The sequence below is a fragment of the Ictalurus punctatus genome, chromosome 2, assembly GCF_001660625.3.
Source record: "Ictalurus punctatus breed USDA103 chromosome 2, Coco_2.0, whole genome shotgun sequence".
Classification (NCBI taxonomy): Eukaryota; Metazoa; Chordata; class Actinopteri; order Siluriformes; family Ictaluridae; genus Ictalurus; species Ictalurus punctatus.
In genome coordinates, this window is record NC_030417.2 from 38230494 (window position 1) to 38247576 (window position 17083).

At 38.4% G+C, this 17083-nt stretch overlaps 1 protein-coding gene across 1 annotated transcript; it reads left to right on the forward strand.

Annotated features, from left to right (window-relative positions):
- The first annotated feature begins 2445 nt into the window (after window positions 1-2445).
- On the forward strand, window positions 2446-11165 carry aoc2 (amine oxidase copper containing 2). Its single transcript, XM_017488417.3, has 4 exons — window positions 2446-4321; window positions 7300-7585; window positions 8748-8880; window positions 9248-11165. Exons 1-4 carry the CDS (start codon window positions 2617-2619, stop codon window positions 9530-9532), a joined length of 2409 nt encoding a protein of 802 aa, XP_017343906.1. The 5' UTR covers window positions 2446-2616; the 3' UTR covers window positions 9533-11165.
- The last annotated feature ends 5918 nt before the right edge of the window (window positions 11166-17083 follow it).

Consider the following 17083-nt stretch of genomic DNA (forward strand, 5'->3'; position numbering starts at 1 on the left):
ATATTACTCCACAAATCATGAAAAATAAATAAATAATACTAGAGGAGACCGGTGTTTACGTGGTTAGATCATTACAAAATCACTATACTGTGTGTGTGCATAAATTATTTATATATATATATATATATATATATATATATATATATATATATATATATATATATATATAGATATATATATATGTATATATATAGATATATATATATATATATATATATATATATATATGTATGTATATATATATATATATATATGTATGTATATATGTATATATATATTCGCTCCCCCTTGAACTTTCCCACATTTTGTTGTGTTACAATCTGGAACTGAAATGGATGTAATTGGGATTATACAGCGTCATGAACCTACACGAGATATTCCATGATGTTGAGCTGGGAACTGGAAAAAACCTGGTATTTACCCCTCCATTGCTGAGAAACCCCTAAATTAGTTCTGGTCACCATCAGAAGACACATAATTATAATTTATGGAGTCCAGATTAAAGTGTCATGTGATTAATCAATATATTTCTACCTGTTCCTGGAAGATCTCAGAGTTTGGTTGAGAACATATCTAAACAAACAGCATCATGAAGACCAAGAAGCGATCAAAACAAGTCCGGGACAAAGTTCTGGAAAAGTTTCAACGTTTGGATATAAAAAAAAAAAAAAAGAAAAGAAAAGAAAAAAAAATCCCAAACTTTGGGAATATTTAGTCACAGTGTGCGCATAACTCATACTTCACTTAAGTATTTTTGCATTTAAAATTTAGAGCAACTCGAAAATGTTCTCACATTCAGGAGGACTGTGATCAACAAACAGTGTGATTTATATAATAAAATCGGATTAATAATCGTATAAATCGTATAAAAAAATTCATATGACTGCTTTGTTGGTTTTTGGACTGCACACGATTTTGAAACTCGCTGTATTCTATTATGCTGCATTTTCCTACTTTATAAACTGTAGTTCTTTTAAAACGTATAAAAATACACCTAGTTTAAATAGAGGATAAAACCCTCCATCCATCCATCCATCTTCTGTACCGCTTATCCTTTTCAGGGTCACGGAGAACCTGGAGCCTGTCCCAGGGAGCATCGGGCACAAGGCGGGGTACACCCTGGACAGGGTGCCCAATCGCAGGGCACAATCACATACACACTCACACACCCATTCATACACTACGGACACTTTGGACACGCCAATCAGCCTACCATGCATGTCTTTGGACTGGGGGAGGAAACCGGAGTACCCGGAGGAAGCCCCCGCAGCTTGGGGAGAACACGCAAACTCCACACACACAGGACCACGGTGCGAATCGAACCCCCGACCCCGGAGGTGTGAGGCACGGTAAGCCACCATGCGCCCGGATAAAATTGTGTCGTAGGAAAATAACAGGAGAGTATTTGCTGCACTGCCGCTATAGAAAATGAATCAGCACCTTCTGATCAATCGGAATCCAGAGCTCAGCAGTGCTGTGGTTAAAAATGAAACGTAAAGAAAGAGACCGTTCAAAACGAACCTGCGCATAAGGATTCGTTTGTGCAGAACATTTTCCCATCATTCATTACTGAAGTATATGCCAGATCTGTAATCTCCCACTCCAGACATACTTAAATCCTATTAAAATATTTTTCACTAGAAACGGATCATTGAATCAGAAACCTTCTGATCGTAAAATCGTAAACACAGCGGTTCCATATTTTTATTTCTACTCAAAAAGTCTTTGAAAGCTGCCAGATCTTTGTCAAAGGCCATCACTGGAGCAGACGTGTACAATAAACCGGAGGAACATCTGGATTTTGTCAGCGAGTGCAGTCGCCGAGGTGAAGCTCTTAGCGAATCATCAGCAAAACGTTCCCTCCTGGAAGGCAAACATAGTGAAGTACTCAAGACGTCTATAACAGATTTTTTTTTTTTTTTTAGCAAGATCGGATGTTAATGATCAGGTTCCCCCTAAAGAGAACTCCACATCTGGAATTCGTGTCTACTCCTCAATATGTAGAAAGTGTTTTAATTCCAGGGTGAGTTGTAGAAAACTCGCATGCTTGTGTCCATCACAGATGTTGGATTTATAACTTAAACAAACTTAAACACATAAACGGTCGCAGATTTCCAGAATCCTCTTTCACCACTGTATTACTTGGGCCAAAGGTAAGCACATTTTTCTCTTCGGATGAGATCTTATGAATTGAGATCATATTTTTAATTCAGAATTTAACCCTAACCCTAACTCATATTTGCAACCCAATGTCAAATCCATAAATCCTGTCAAAGCTCCAAATTACTGATTGTTTTGTTGGAATTGGACTTCATGAAGTGCAGCATTAGTTAGCATTCAGTCCACACACACTCCACATTTTGAACAATTTCATGTATTCTTTTTTCTTATTACTCTTCTTTCTTTTAAAGAGGGGGCGGGGAGTGCTCTGCTGGTGCATGACTTAAAAACAATGCTGGAGGTTTGTTTTCTTGGATCGATTTCCTTCACCTTTCTCAAAAAATAAAAGAACACGGTTGTCAACCAGTAAGATGATTAGCGTGGATCGTGTTCAGTGGAAGGAAGTAGTGTAATGCTGATAAAACAGGAGGCGTATTTAAAGCCTGAGAACTGAGAATGGGAATGGTATGGGTGTGGTTATACTCTCATGCATTTAACCAGACCCCACAATGCAGTCTTGCTCACATCTCAGCTCCTCCAACAAAGCCACACCGAGCTCCGGCCCTTCGTTTCCTCAGAGGCATGGTTTCTCAAGTGACCAACTCCCTTCTCAAGTGCCTGCTGATTCTCATCTGCCTTGTCTCAGTGATACTGAATATCGTTTTGATATGCCTGAATTCGAACAGGCTTCCAAAATGCCACACGCATTCGCAAGGAACGGTGGCGGCCGACCACACAGACCACAGCTTGATATTCGCCGACCTCACTCCCAAGGAGTACCAGATGGTCCGCGATTACATGTGGGACCAGAAGGACTTGAGGATTTCTCACTCCGCCACCGCGAAAGTGTCGGAGAACTACATCTTCTTGATAGACCTCGTGCTTCCGAAAAAAGCAGAAGCGCTGAGATACCTGGACAATCAGGGACTCAAACCCGAACGCCAAGCCAGCGTTGTAGTGTTTTATGGAGAGTTTAACTACCTCAAAGAGTATGTCGTGGGACCTCTGCCCGGTCCCCTTAAGCATCGGGATGTCACGATGGAGAAGTACAAGGTGGAGAGCTTGCCTTTCACGGCCCGACCTGTGACCATTGGAGAGTATGTGCAGCTTATTGATTTGGTCTACGGCAATGTCTTTATGCAGCTGAAGACAGAACTGAAGGAGAGCTTCGGTTATGACCCGAAAAGCCCGAACCTGAGCATTTTCGAAGGGATGCCCAGAGGAGTAAAAGCAGGCGATCGAAAGACATGGATATCATTTTTTCGAGATTTCAGTGGCATGTATATCCATCCGGTTGGCTTTGAAATTTTAGTCCGTCATGAAAGTAAAAACTCCTCGGACTGGATGGTCGAAAAGCTCTTGTACAACGGCCAATACTTCGACACCATTGAGAGTTTTAAACAAACCTATGCAGCTGGTGGTATGCAAAAGATCGTCTATAAAGAGGTCTCTAACTTCGCCTCGCTGAAACCGAGAAGCGTACCTACGGGTCTTGGACCACATCAGTATTACCTCCAAGGCAAACGCTTCAGCGTGAAGAGCAACCAGGTCATTTACAAGGACTGGAGGTTTGCATTCGGTCTGAGCTCACTGACCGGCATGCGAGTGTTCGACGTTCGCTTCAGAGGAGACAGAATCATCTACGAACTCAGCGTCCAGGAGGCCATGTCCGTGTACGGCTCCATAACTCCAGGGATGATGCTCACCAAATTTCTGGACACAAGCATTGGAATCGGGCGCTTCGCTCACGAACTGGTGCGTGGTGTCGATTGTCCGTACTCAGCCACTTACATAGATGTTTATCGCTACATCGACATCAACGCCACGCAGCTTTACAGCAACGCCATCTGCGTCTTTGAGCACGATGTGGGACGCCCTCTACGCCGTCACTTTTCAGATTTCTTCCAGAACAGCTACGGCGGCCTGACCAACAGCGCCCTGTATATCCGCTCCATCACAGCCATTGGTAACTACGACTACATCTGGGACTTCATCTTCTACCAGAGCGGCACAGTGGAGGCCAGAGTTCACGCTACGGGTTATATATCATCCTCTTATAAAGTGCCTGGCAGTCTCAAGTACGGCCACCAGGTCGCTGAAAACGTGTTAGGAAACATCCATACGCACTTCGCTAACTTCAAGGTGGATCTGGATATTTTAGGTAAGTGACCACTGCTGTGATTAGCACCCATTAGCAAGCAGTTATATGTATATATATTTTAAAGGGAGACACTCTAGGACGACTGAACTAATGATCTTGTTTACGTCGTTTTTCGTTTGTTTGGATAAATTGCATATATAAGACGTCTTCTCTTGAACTGTAGTAATCAAAATGTCTAAATATTAAACTTTGAAGTGGGCAGAGCATAAATCTTCTTCAATCGCATCATGGCATGTATCCCTGAAAAGCTTGTTTCCTGATATATACATCAGTTTATGCGTCATTATAACATGCACGTCAATTTCCTTTTTAAACCATATCAAATTGTTTTCCTCAAAAAACAAACAAAAAAAACATTTTTTTCCTCAAAAAAAACAACATTTGGAATCTTACATGTTCATAATTATCCCCATATACTGAAGAATATTGTATTATGTATGCAGATTTGCACATATTTTACTATACAAATCCTCATTTGTATAAATAAAAGTGATTGTTATAAAAAAAATTCTAATAGAAAAATATCAGCTGCCAAAGAATGTATTGTTATATCTATTTCTTTTCTTTCTTTTTTTTTAAAATTAACCTGTAGTGTCTCACTTTAAAATTCTATACAATTCTACACAAAATGGCGTCGTGTAGACATCTTTTAGAGAAACAATATAGTTTTATTTCCTGTGTTTATTCGTTAACTCCTGAGATATTTTAAGCAAAGCGCTAATTAATTTAACTTTATTGCTGACAAACAAACAAACAAACAAACAAAAAACGATTTTTTTGTTTAAAAAAATATGTACAAAACAGGTTAGGTAACCTGTTTTGTACATATTTTTTTAAACAAAAAAATCAGTTCTTGAGTAGCATGTTTTTAAAAAAAATAAATAAATAAAAAAAAACCACAATGCTTTAAAAAAAAATGAGGAAGTTCAAATGTTTAGCCTATCTAATAGTGAAAAAAAAGGTTTATTATATGTTTTATTATGCTATATGCTAATTTTATTAGGCTAAAACCCTAGCCCTAACCTAATTAAAGTTATTAAATTAAATGATTCATGTTGGGGATTAATGTAGTTTTAAATGTTACTATGAGTAAATTCTGAGCATCTCAATGGCACTCATTTACTCCAGTACAAAACTAAAATTGAGCCAAACCATAATAAGTTTTTTTGTTTGTTTTTTTGTTTGTTTGTTTTTTTATTTATTTTTTTTTATTAAATAAACACATATCATACACTGATTGGTATTTCTGCTTGGGCATGATTTTCATTTAATTTCATTTCATTTTTAAAAAAAATATTCACTGTTTTATATTTGAAGCTATTTTTATTCCTAATAAATAAAGAAATAAAATCGTAAAATAATTGCTAAATTTACCACCGTGTTTTCATTTGAACTCAACTGAAGTTGCATGCTCTTCTTTAGAGTTTATTATAAAGCCTAATGGAGATCATTTTTCAGCTGTGAAACATCAGGAACATCTGGAAGACATTGAAATGGGGGGGGCGGGGGGGTTAGAAGTCTGAGACTACACTGAAATGAAAATGAATCTGGGATCGATTTATTGATTGATTTATTTATTTCATTTAAAATTGGAAATAAACAGAAGTTTGTAGAATGAAATGTTTCAAACAAAGAAAGTAAATGTTCATTATCTTCAAAATATTTCATATTCCGCACCATTTAAATGTAAGCCGGTGTGTGATACTGACCGTGTTAACTGCTTTGTACGAAAGGTCCGATTTTTCCTCATGTCTAATCTCTTCTATCGAGGCATATGATCAGATGACTGACCGATAGATTTGATCTAAAACGGATCAAAACGGGACGAACAAAAAACTACGAAACTCTGAAATTCATGGAAATATTTCCAAGATTGTACTTTTCACTCACGTTGTTGTCAATCATATCAACTGTAATGAAAATTGCTGTATTAAATTCAAAAGGAATTCAAAATAGAAACATTTTATCACTAGCGCTCTCAGACTTTTGGACCCCACTGTGTATTCCCCCAGTGACTTGGACGTGTTGGACGCATGGACAAGTTCACGACCTTCAGAAAAAAAAAGATGCAGGAACGAGGAATTCAGCCAAAAATAAAATGTAAACAGTTTTCTCATCGTGCCAGACATACTCAATCAACCAAGACATGTTAGTATAGTCAAAGATAAGCACATGTCACTTTTTAAAAGAAAGATTAAAGATGTAGGAGACTAGAATGTGTAATATGTGCCTGTTCCTTCCACACAGATCACTTGAATGGTCTCTTTAAACATACAGAAAGTAACTGACTGTGTGAAGGCTAACTAGCCAGCAAAAGCTAGCTTAGTGAATGAAATCTAAACTAAGGTGTGAAAGATACAGTAACTAGCAAGCAAAAGCTAGCTCAGTGAATGGAAGCTAAACTAGTGCATGAAAAGAAACTAGCAGACAAAAACTAACCTAGTTCATGAAAACTAACTGAGTAAAAATGAAACCTAGCATGTGAAAGATAACTAGCAAGCAAACGCTAACCTAGTGAGTGAAAGCTAACCTAGCATGTGAAAGATGCTAGGTTATGCTAGATGCTAGCAAGCAAACGCTAACCTAGTGAGTGAACACTAACCTAGCATGTGAAAGATAACTAGAAAGCAAACGCTAATCTAGTGAGTGAAAGGTAACCTAGCATGTGAAAGATACCTAGCAAGCACCTGACCTAATGAGCCTAGCGAGTCATTAAACCATGTTGTTCATCACAGTTCATGTATTTGCAGCATTGCTTAGCAGTAAAAAAAAAAATTGTTTGTTTGTTTGTTTATTTGCTTGCTTTTACATTTAAATTTTATTAACTATAAATCACTTTGAGCAGATTTAGGCTCAAGTTGAACATCCTTTTCTGAATGGCTAATCTCTTTGGGTCTTCTGGCTTATTATTAGTGCTTATTCTGTGCTTCCTGTAGCATCCTATTAAATGCCTAATGCTTTGCTATCTGAATCTGAAGGTGTGAGGAACGTGTTCCAGACCAAAGACATGGAGTATGAGGAGGTGTCCTTGCCATGGATGACCGAACGTAAGGCCAAAATCCCAAAACTGGTGGAGAATCAGCTCAAGACCGAGCAGGAGGCGGCACTTCGACACAACTCTAAAATTCCCCGTTACCTCCATGTGGCCAGCAATCAGACGAACCGGTGGGGCCACCAGCGCTCGTACAAGCTGCAGGTGATGAGTTTGGCTGGAGATCACCTACCAGAGAGTGAGCCGGAGGAGAGGAGCATGTCCTGGGCACGGTGAGAGGAAATTCATTTTATTTCCTGGGGTTTTTGTTTTTATAAAACTAGTGTTTACAGAAGCTCTGAAAGGTATGCTGAAAAAACGTTTCTTAGTTACTTAGTTTTGCACAAAGCTAACGAAGCTAACAAATAATGGAAGTTTATAGCCTCCAAATTAGCACCGTGTCTAAATTCCTATGCTTATTTCTGGCTCTTATATTGACAGCATAAAGGTAGCGAATGTTTGAATGTATGCCTAGTCAGAAATGTTTTTGAACTCAAAGACACACCCAGCTTTCCCACTCAAAGACACATCCATCTGTCCCACTCAAAGACATAACCACCTGTCCAATTTGAAGACACTCCCATCCATTCCTCTCAAATAAAACGCCCATTCGTCCCACTTGAAGACTCACCCATCCATCCCATTCATATACACGCCCATTCGTCCCATTCAAAAACACACCCATTTGTACCACTCTAAGACCCACCCATCTGTCCTACTCAAAGACACACCCATCTTTCCCACACGCAGACACGCCCCTGTCCCTCTCAAAGACGCACCCAGCTGTTCCACGAGAAAACACTCCTATCCATTCCTCTCGAATAAAACGGCCATCCATCCCACTCTAAGACACGCCCATTTGTCATACTTGAAGACACGCCCATTTCTCCAACTCAAAGACACACCCATCTTCCCCACTCGCAGACACGCCCCTGTCCTCTCAAAGACACACTCATCCATTCCTCTCGAATCCTTCCCACTCTAAGACACGCCAATTTGTCCCATTCAAAGACTCACCAATCTCCCCCATTCGAAGACACGCCCACCAGTTCCATGCAAATAGACATGCCAACCTGTGCCATGCAAAAAGACACACCCATCTGTACCACTTGAAGACACACCCATACATCTCACCGAAAGACATGCCCATCTGTAATTCTCAAAGACACACCCATACCTCCCAGTCTAAGACACGCCCACCCATCCCATGCAAAAATACATGCCCACCTGTCTGGCTCAAAGACACACCCATCTGTCCCAATTGAAGACACACCCAGCTGTGAATAAATATGTATTCTTGAATATAAATACTTTAATATACTGTATGTAATGCACCAAACGTAGTTCAGTAATTATCACATCCCGATCTTCCTTTCCTTCTTTCCATTCTCTCAGATACAAAGTTGCCATAACGAAGCATAAAGACTCAGAGCAGACCTGCAGCAGTCTGTACAGTCAGAATAACATATGGGACCCTGTCGTCGACTTCAGCAATTACATCAAGGATAATGAGCACATTGAGAACGAGGTGAGTATCGGAAAGGCGTTATAATATTGATTTAAACTTTTTTTTATATCACTACGCCGTCAAATTCTGAATTCTGATTGGTCAGAAGGTGTTGATTGGCATAGTAGTCCCAGCTGTAATTCGAATCACAGGTTTATAGCCGTGCGGTCTTTTGAACATGTTATTAACAAAGAAAATCTTCCTATCGTTGATATGGTGATTTAAAAAAATTATAATAATAATTTACGGAAGGAGTCTCCAATGTCAGTGCTTTCTAACAGGTAAACTGAGGAGCTTTGACGCTTTCGTCAAAAGAAAATCCAAAATCATGATTATAAATGACAGGAATATGTTTATTATTAGCCAATTATGTTCTGTACTTGTTCAGGATCTGGTTGCCTGGGTAACGGCGGGTTTCCTGCACATCCCTCACGCCGAGGACATCCCCAATACGGTGACGGTGGGAAACGGAGGCGCCGTCCTCATCCGCCCGCATAATTACTTCGACGAAGATCCGTCCATCGACTCGGTCGACGGCGTCTACTTCAACCCGGGATCGGAAACAGACTGCGAGTACAACAAGATGGCGTGTTTAGACAAACACATGTGTAGCCCGACACTGGAGCCGTACACGTACCGCGGATTCGAGGGCGTCATCAAATTTGACAAATAGACATTATTAATATAGATGTTTTCTGTTCCTAATTCATTCCTGTCCTCACCAATATAGTATAATATACAGCATTTTCACTCTTAGCGTTGTGTTATGATTGTACAGAATTACTGTATATGTGGTACATTTGTTATCTTCTTTATTTTTGTGATAGCAATATGAATGTCTATAGAAAAAATTATTTTCACTCATTTTTTAATTACCATCGAATGAGATTCGACAAAATTGCAGTTGCTCAGAACTTTTTTTTTTCGTGATGTCAATCAAATTTTTTATTATTGTTGTTATTTTATTACAGCATGTCCCAAAATTCCGCAGCAACTTGTTTTTAAACAATTAAAAAAAAATTTTTAACAACACATCATAATCATACTTTTATTCAGTTTATTATTTTTATATATATATATATATATATATATATATATATATACATATATATATCTTATGAATATATTGATAAATATTATTATTATTATTATTATTATATATCTTGATGTTAATCATATTTTTAAAAAAGAAAAGAAAAAACAAAAACGCAGTTTGTCGTGTTACTGAGAAAACGCAAATTGTAAACCCCTTGAAGATGTTGGAAAACTTAATGTTACCGATTTACGCTGACTGATACGAGGCACCGACACTGGAGACTCCTTCCGTAAAAGTTAAACGAACATCTCCACACAAAAAACTTTACCGTACCAACAATGACACTTTCTTTTAATCCATTTATGTGGAGCGTGCAGCTGAGAACGGTTTGTTCCTATGGAAACGAGGATGTATTAGAACTAGTGCGTTAATATAAACCTGCGATTTGCAGCTGCACTGTCCGACCAATCAGAATCCAGAATTACACAGCACTGTGGTGTTGTGGTATAAATATCACATAGTCTACTAATCTAAATAGGTTAACCTACTGCGTGCTCCTGTTTTATGCTATAACTTTTTCAGATTAATTAACACTACTGTATGTCTCTTGGCGGGGGGGGGATGAGGGAGGAAGGGGGGGATGGGGGTTGATCATATTTGTATACACTGAGATTGTACCGTCTCAGTTGGGTCCGACATTATAGCCAAAATCGACCGAAGCTCAATTCACACTCATCTTAAGCCTACCTCATTTTGATGGAAAACATCCGTAGCAAGAAATTGAAGCTTATGAAGCTTAAGCATCAATAACGAGGAATTTTAATAAACAACAACTCACAGCTTCAGAAAACCACTGATTCTGTGGCTCGTAACGCTTGCACTAATTTTCTTACAGTGGAAATTTAGGACTTTTTTTAAATCTAAAATCATTAGATTAGATTTATGTATCCGGCACCAGTTACAGTCAAGTTTGAATGCAGTTCTGTGAGGAAATTGCTAATTATCAATCTTGCTGCCATTTCGACTCCCAGAGATACGTGAAAGTTCACTTTAGAAGCTGGAAAATGCTTAAAACTGAAAATCAATCATGTTTTTCAGTCTTACTTGTGCTACAGTGTTGCTTCCCTGTTCAGGAGGCTTTAAAGAGTTTCACGTAACTTCACGTACGGTTTATAATCTATATGTATCTATATAAACGTGTCATTTATGATGCTCAACTGTATAAGAAGTAAAACTTGTAAAAAATAAATAAATAAATTATATATATATATATATATATATATATATATATATATATATATATATATATATATTTATATATATATTTATATATATATATATAAAATAAAGTTAAATTGAATTCCAGTGCAGTGGTGTGTGTTTATTTGGTCGTAATGTTGGCCAGAAGAAGGAGGAAGGATTAATAGTTATTTTTCTCACTAGCGCGTCCAAGTTACTCAAAACACACACACACAAAGCCACTAAAGATGAAGAAGCACTGTTTAGACTGCCTCTGTCCTCCTTGTGTATCATAGAAACTGTTTAAATATACACTTACAGCCCCATCAACAAACTGCAGAAGGATTAAGTTCAGGAAGAAAAATAATAAATAACAAGGGTTTTTTTTAATGTGTTTTAAGAAAAGTGAAACTGTTAAATGATTTTTTTTTTTACATTTTTACGCAATGAATTTTTTTGGACATGTATTTAAAAAAAAAAAAAAAAAAAAAAGTTTACAAAGTCTTCATTGCCTTGAGAGTGACAAGAGGAAATCATTTACCGTAAATGAACAGTAGCTCAAAATTTCCAAAGAACAGGAGTGACACCACTATTCTAAAAGTGGGGGGACAATTTTTTTCTCTCTGAGAGAAGAGGTACATCTGTCATTTCTCTGTATAAAAAAAAAAAAAAAACATTAAAAAACACAAACAAACATAGGGACTAACTACATACATATATATATATGTATGTATGTATGTATGTATGTATATATGTATATAGCTATGGAGCCAGGGTCTGATTATAATACAATAACAGGGCACAACACACCTTTTAATGAACGTCAGCATCGTTATGCATTTTTTGGTTCCGATTTTTGTCTCTGTATTCAGTCCATGTCATTGTCCTGACCCTCGAAGTCTATCTGTGTTTCCTGTTTCCTTGTCTTTTGTGAGTCTTGTGTTTTACATCGTGTACCTTATTACCTGAATCAGGATGTGACTGATTTTAATATTTACTTCCAGTTCTGATTGTGATTTTTATTTATTTTTTTTTTCTATTTTTTTTTAAACAACTCCATGAGCACAAGTGGTATGTACTGTACGTTAGTCCATGTCTCAGCAATTATAGGAATAATACGAATGAGAAGACCGCCATCACTTTGTCTTTGTCCTGACCCGGGAAGTGTCACTCAGAGCAAAAGCAGCGTGGGGAATGATTTGCGAGCAGTAAAATAAAACGACAGGCTGGATTCCTACCGATCAGACAGGACGGCTGTATTTGGAGCCGGGGTTAGTTGCAGGGCTATGTATGGCAGCACCCCCGGTGTTTGTGAGGGTTCTGGAGTTGCCTCAAAGCCACCTGTCGCAGCGAAGAAAGAGAAAACAGTGAGAAAAAGCAGACAGAAATGAGAGCCATGACAGACCCTGTGGGGAAACCGACAGTCATGCGGTGCATCAGTGAGGGAGGATGAGCAGTTCAAACACATGCGATCTTTACGGCTAATGGCTTCTTGGCACGTTTTACAAAATCATTCCATCTTCTGCCTTCTCGATATGCTCAAGTCTGGACGATGTTTGGAGTCTTTAGTTTCACACTCGGCGCGATAACTCAGATGGAGCTACCAAGTAATGGAGGTCTAGGTCGTCAAAATATTTACTTTTCTGTAAATTTCTGCCTCAAGCCATATTCAGCCGAACATGCTGATGTGATTTAGGACACAGTCAGCTAAAAACATCAACTAAACTTCCCATTATATCTGAACGCTGAATTATGAGGGCGGCCATCTTGGACAAACAAAATTATTATTTTATTTTTTTTTTACCACAGTGTCCATCTCTGAAAGATTGAACGACGAATCGTAAAATGTTCCACTTTAAACAAATTTAAATCGAACATTATCTTCGGCGGTTATACAGGGTTGTTTTAAAAATGGTAGCTTTTCAAAATCTTTTGAAGCAGGTATCAAACTTTATATCAAATATTTTGAGAAGCATTTTATTTACACTATTGTGAGTACCTGTATTTAGCACATCATTTGCATATCATAGTGCAATAATTACTCAATTTAATAGATTATATTGTAATAATAATAATAATAATAATAATAATAATAATTAATAATACTTCATGCACACTTCTTAAGTTGAAAATAGTAAAATAGTACATTTGAGAATGGAATACTTAACAGATAGTAAATAAGTACATGTCCGACTGAAAATCGTAGATAAGCGAAGAATAAATAAAGTTACTGCTGCCACCCTGAAGTGGAATATTTTCCTATAACAGCACACCCAAATAGTGTTTTATTCCTCTTATACTACAGAAGTTGGCCAACCTTTACAATGTTTGACTTAATAAACAACAACATGTACTTTATATCCATTTACAGTTACATTTAATGCTGTCGAACGTCCATTAAAACAAGTTAGCTCCTGATATCACTTACATTAAAGCAGCAATAAACAGCTGTTCCCTCACCAGCCTCTCCAGTTTTCTCTCTCTCTCGGTGTTACTGAGAAACTGAAAAGCGTAAACTCCTCTGTCCTGAAGATGTCATGAAGAAAACAGAAAGTTACAGCTTTACCTCGATTATATGATTTTCTTTGTTAAATGAAATTACTCGTTTTTTAAAAATATTTTTTATTAAAAACCCAGCTTGATCCAGCGTTTCACGGTATACGTCATGAACCAAAAGACGATCTAATCTGCTATAATTTCCTATGTTCAAACTGTTTTCGTGTATGTTCTACAGCTGCACATTCTGATAGTAACCGATACAAACATGTTTTACCCCCAGGCCACCAGGAATAATAAATGGTACGCAACTTTTTCAGACTGTTGCCGTAGAAACACAGAGGAATCCGAAGAGCGGACGTCTCGGAGTTTCTGGGTTTCAGTTCCAGGTCCAGCTTTCAAAATACCAGGGGCATGTGGAGGTCATGTGCGCTCATTTTCGCCACTATCTCAACATTCCCAGAGGAACAACCCCCTATCCCAGATAAACAGACCATGCACGACATGCCGGGGGAGATGTTTCTTCTGTGCAATTTAACATTCCTTGTTATCGCCGCAGATATTCAGTCCCTCATGTAAGCTCATGCTAGCTACTTTACTCCTCCTTTTTCCTCAATGTCCTGAACATTCGATGCTAAAAGCTGTTAAACAGATTTGAAAGTATGATTACAGCTAGCAGTATGTGCGGTATGTATGGGAAAGTGCATGTGTTTTTGAGAGAAGTCTGGACAGGCCTGGGAGTGTGAGGAGGAGGTCTGTGGGTGTCTCTGGACATTAATGTGTGTGCATCGATATGCACACACATTCTGGTTGGATCCAGAAGTTGGAATGTAGCGCCAAGCACTTTTTGGTCTATTACTCATGAGAAACTGCTGGAGATATTGCTCAAGCATAATTCCATCATTTTTTCACTAAGGAATAAAACACTCTGGGTTATTATGTTAAAGATTATAAAATAATCAACAAAAAGGGTGATGTGCTGAAGCGGGGTTACTGTTACCACCCAAAGTTGATTATTTTCCTATAACGGCACACCCTGAAGTGTTTTTATTGTTCTTAAACCACAGCAATAAGCTAACAATTCAAACCTCACCCTTTTTTTCCCCAATTAAAGAGAGCCGGTAGCGACGGTGGTGAGGAAAAACTCCCTGAGATGATATGAAGAAGAAACATTGAGAGGAACCGGACTCAGAAGGGAACCCGTCCTCATCTGGGTAACAACGGATAGTGTGAGAGTAAAAGAAAGTTCATTATGGTTTTTATATGAAGTCTGTTTGTTGAACTAGTCCACTGTTCACTAAAGGAGACCTGAGTACCAAACTGTATGTGGTAATTGCAGTCCCAAGGCCATCGCAGCAACCGTAGTCTCAGCAACCACAGCGAGAATGTCCATGTGGAATTGAGGTCCAAAACTATTTACATGGTACTTCAAGTGGTACTATCCTCAGCAATCTCCAGGCTGCACCGCTTGGGGTCGTCCTCAGTGGCAGAACGTAGCCTCCAATTAACGAGAGCTCCAAAGGTCCAGAAGTAGGGCATCAGGATGAATCAGGCAGGTCCGGAGAACAGAAAGGGTCAGGATCACTGGCATCTTTTTTTAAATCAGTTCATAGTTACATTTAATGTTAGTTCTCTGTCTCCTGTTCTCTGTTATGGAAAATTAACATGACAGTTGTGTGTGAAGAGAATATTCAGATGGATTTCAGTTTCCTGTGATAAATTTGAGCAAACCTGGAGGTGGAGATAATTTGAGAAACACTACCAAAATTACATATTGCACCTTTAATTTATTAAATAAATAAAAAAGCATCTTTATGTAATGCACTTTGTTAATTCCGTGTTTTAAGTGCTATATAGACAATAATGTATGTAGTATTAATAGTAGTAGTAGTAGTAGTAGTAGTAGTAAGATGGATGCTGATGGTTTGAAAGCAGGTATTCTATTGATTGGATGTTGCACAGTGAACCAGCAGGATGCTAAAATAAACATACCTAAGCATTCACAATGAACTGTAATGGACGAGAATGGAACTGGTGCAGTGGCTGCAGCTGGAGAAAGGAGATAAGTGTAAGTGAACCTGAACGTGACCCGAGAGCGTGAGACCGGAGGACCTCAAGCTGGGCAGGAAGTCTTCCTGTGTTTCTTCCTGATTATGAGCTCAATTCATTTTATTTTGAGACCTCTGGAGTTCACAAAAGCCTCCGAAGGCACAGCATCCGCACTGTAAACATCTCAGGCGCTCGTGCTAAATAAGGCGATCGCACTCGCTGTTGCTCCGAGTCCTGTTGCCCCGTGCACAATCCTTCTGGATTGTTTTTTTTTTTTTTTTCCACAGCTACAAAGCTCTTAACGGATACTGTTTACCATGTGCCCCAAACACCCTCCAGGCCGTCTCGACCTGTCCGGAAAATTCCTGATCACACACAGCGTCTAGCACGAAGACAAAAAAATTATTTTACCTCCCACCCTTCCAACTAAAAACAACAACAACCTTAGGAGTGTGTCGGTAGATGAGACGCTAATTTTTCTATTTTTTCCAGATGTGACGGAAGGGGGAAAAATAAGCAAAAGCGAGGCAGAAGTCTGGCGTGATGCCAGTAAAGCGTAAACTACTTTGTTCTGGAACATTGTACTTAATTGTACATAAAGTACTGAAACTTTAGCACCTCTGCAGTAGAGATGAAGTGCATGGACGGAGCCTGATCACAAGCTCACACTGTACATGTAGATCATATTATGAGTCTCGAAGGCATTTCTATGATAAACAATATGCATCACGTTTGTATCACCTTTGAAAATTTTTTTTATCATTTCAGGAAATCCTTTAGGACGTATGATGAGCGCTGAACTTGTTATTTATTCATCTCTCTGAAAAGAAAAGAAAAGAAAACGGTGGATAATTTTTTTTCGTCTATTAATCCAGTTTTATATTTAAAATTTGTAACAGATCAAAACAGGAAACATCACGGAGATAAGACTTGGAAAGGAAATAATTAATGCAGAAAAAAAAGTCAAATCAGCCACATACAGTAGCCGTCCTGTAAACACAAACTCGGCCGATAAACACATCTCGAGCTAATCACACACTCATGTTCTGCCATGACTAATTACTTGCTTACGAAAGCAGAAATGTTGCATACACCACAGCCCTGTGGAATATCACTGAGGCTAAGGACAATGTAAAGGCACATTGACAGCAAAAATGAGACAAATATCTGTATAGTCAACATTTCCCTCAGATTTTCTGGTAAATTCATAAGAAAAGGCTTCATATGACTAAAATTGCACTGTATTTACACTTAGCATCAACCGCTAACCAAACTTTAAGGTTTATTCAAGAATATTCTAACTGGTGAAATCACTATTACCACAAGACTGAGCGGAAACGTTGACTATCTGGTTGAATGATTATTGCTGATGTTTCTCAGCCCACTTATCAACCAATGCAAGTA

Excerpts from the sequence above, each read along its gene's own strand:
- aoc2 (XM_017488417.3), top strand. The coding sequence starts at position 2,617 with ATGGGAATGGTATGGGTGTGGTTATACTCTCATGCATTTAACCAGACC. Across the intron at positions 4,322-7,299 it reads GGTGGATCTGGATATTTTAG|GTGTGAGGAACGTGTTCCAG; the intron begins GTAAGTGACCAC and ends CTGAATCTGAAG. Across the intron at positions 7,586-8,747 it reads AGGAGCATGTCCTGGGCACG|ATACAAAGTTGCCATAACGA; the intron begins GTGAGAGGAAAT and ends CCATTCTCTCAG.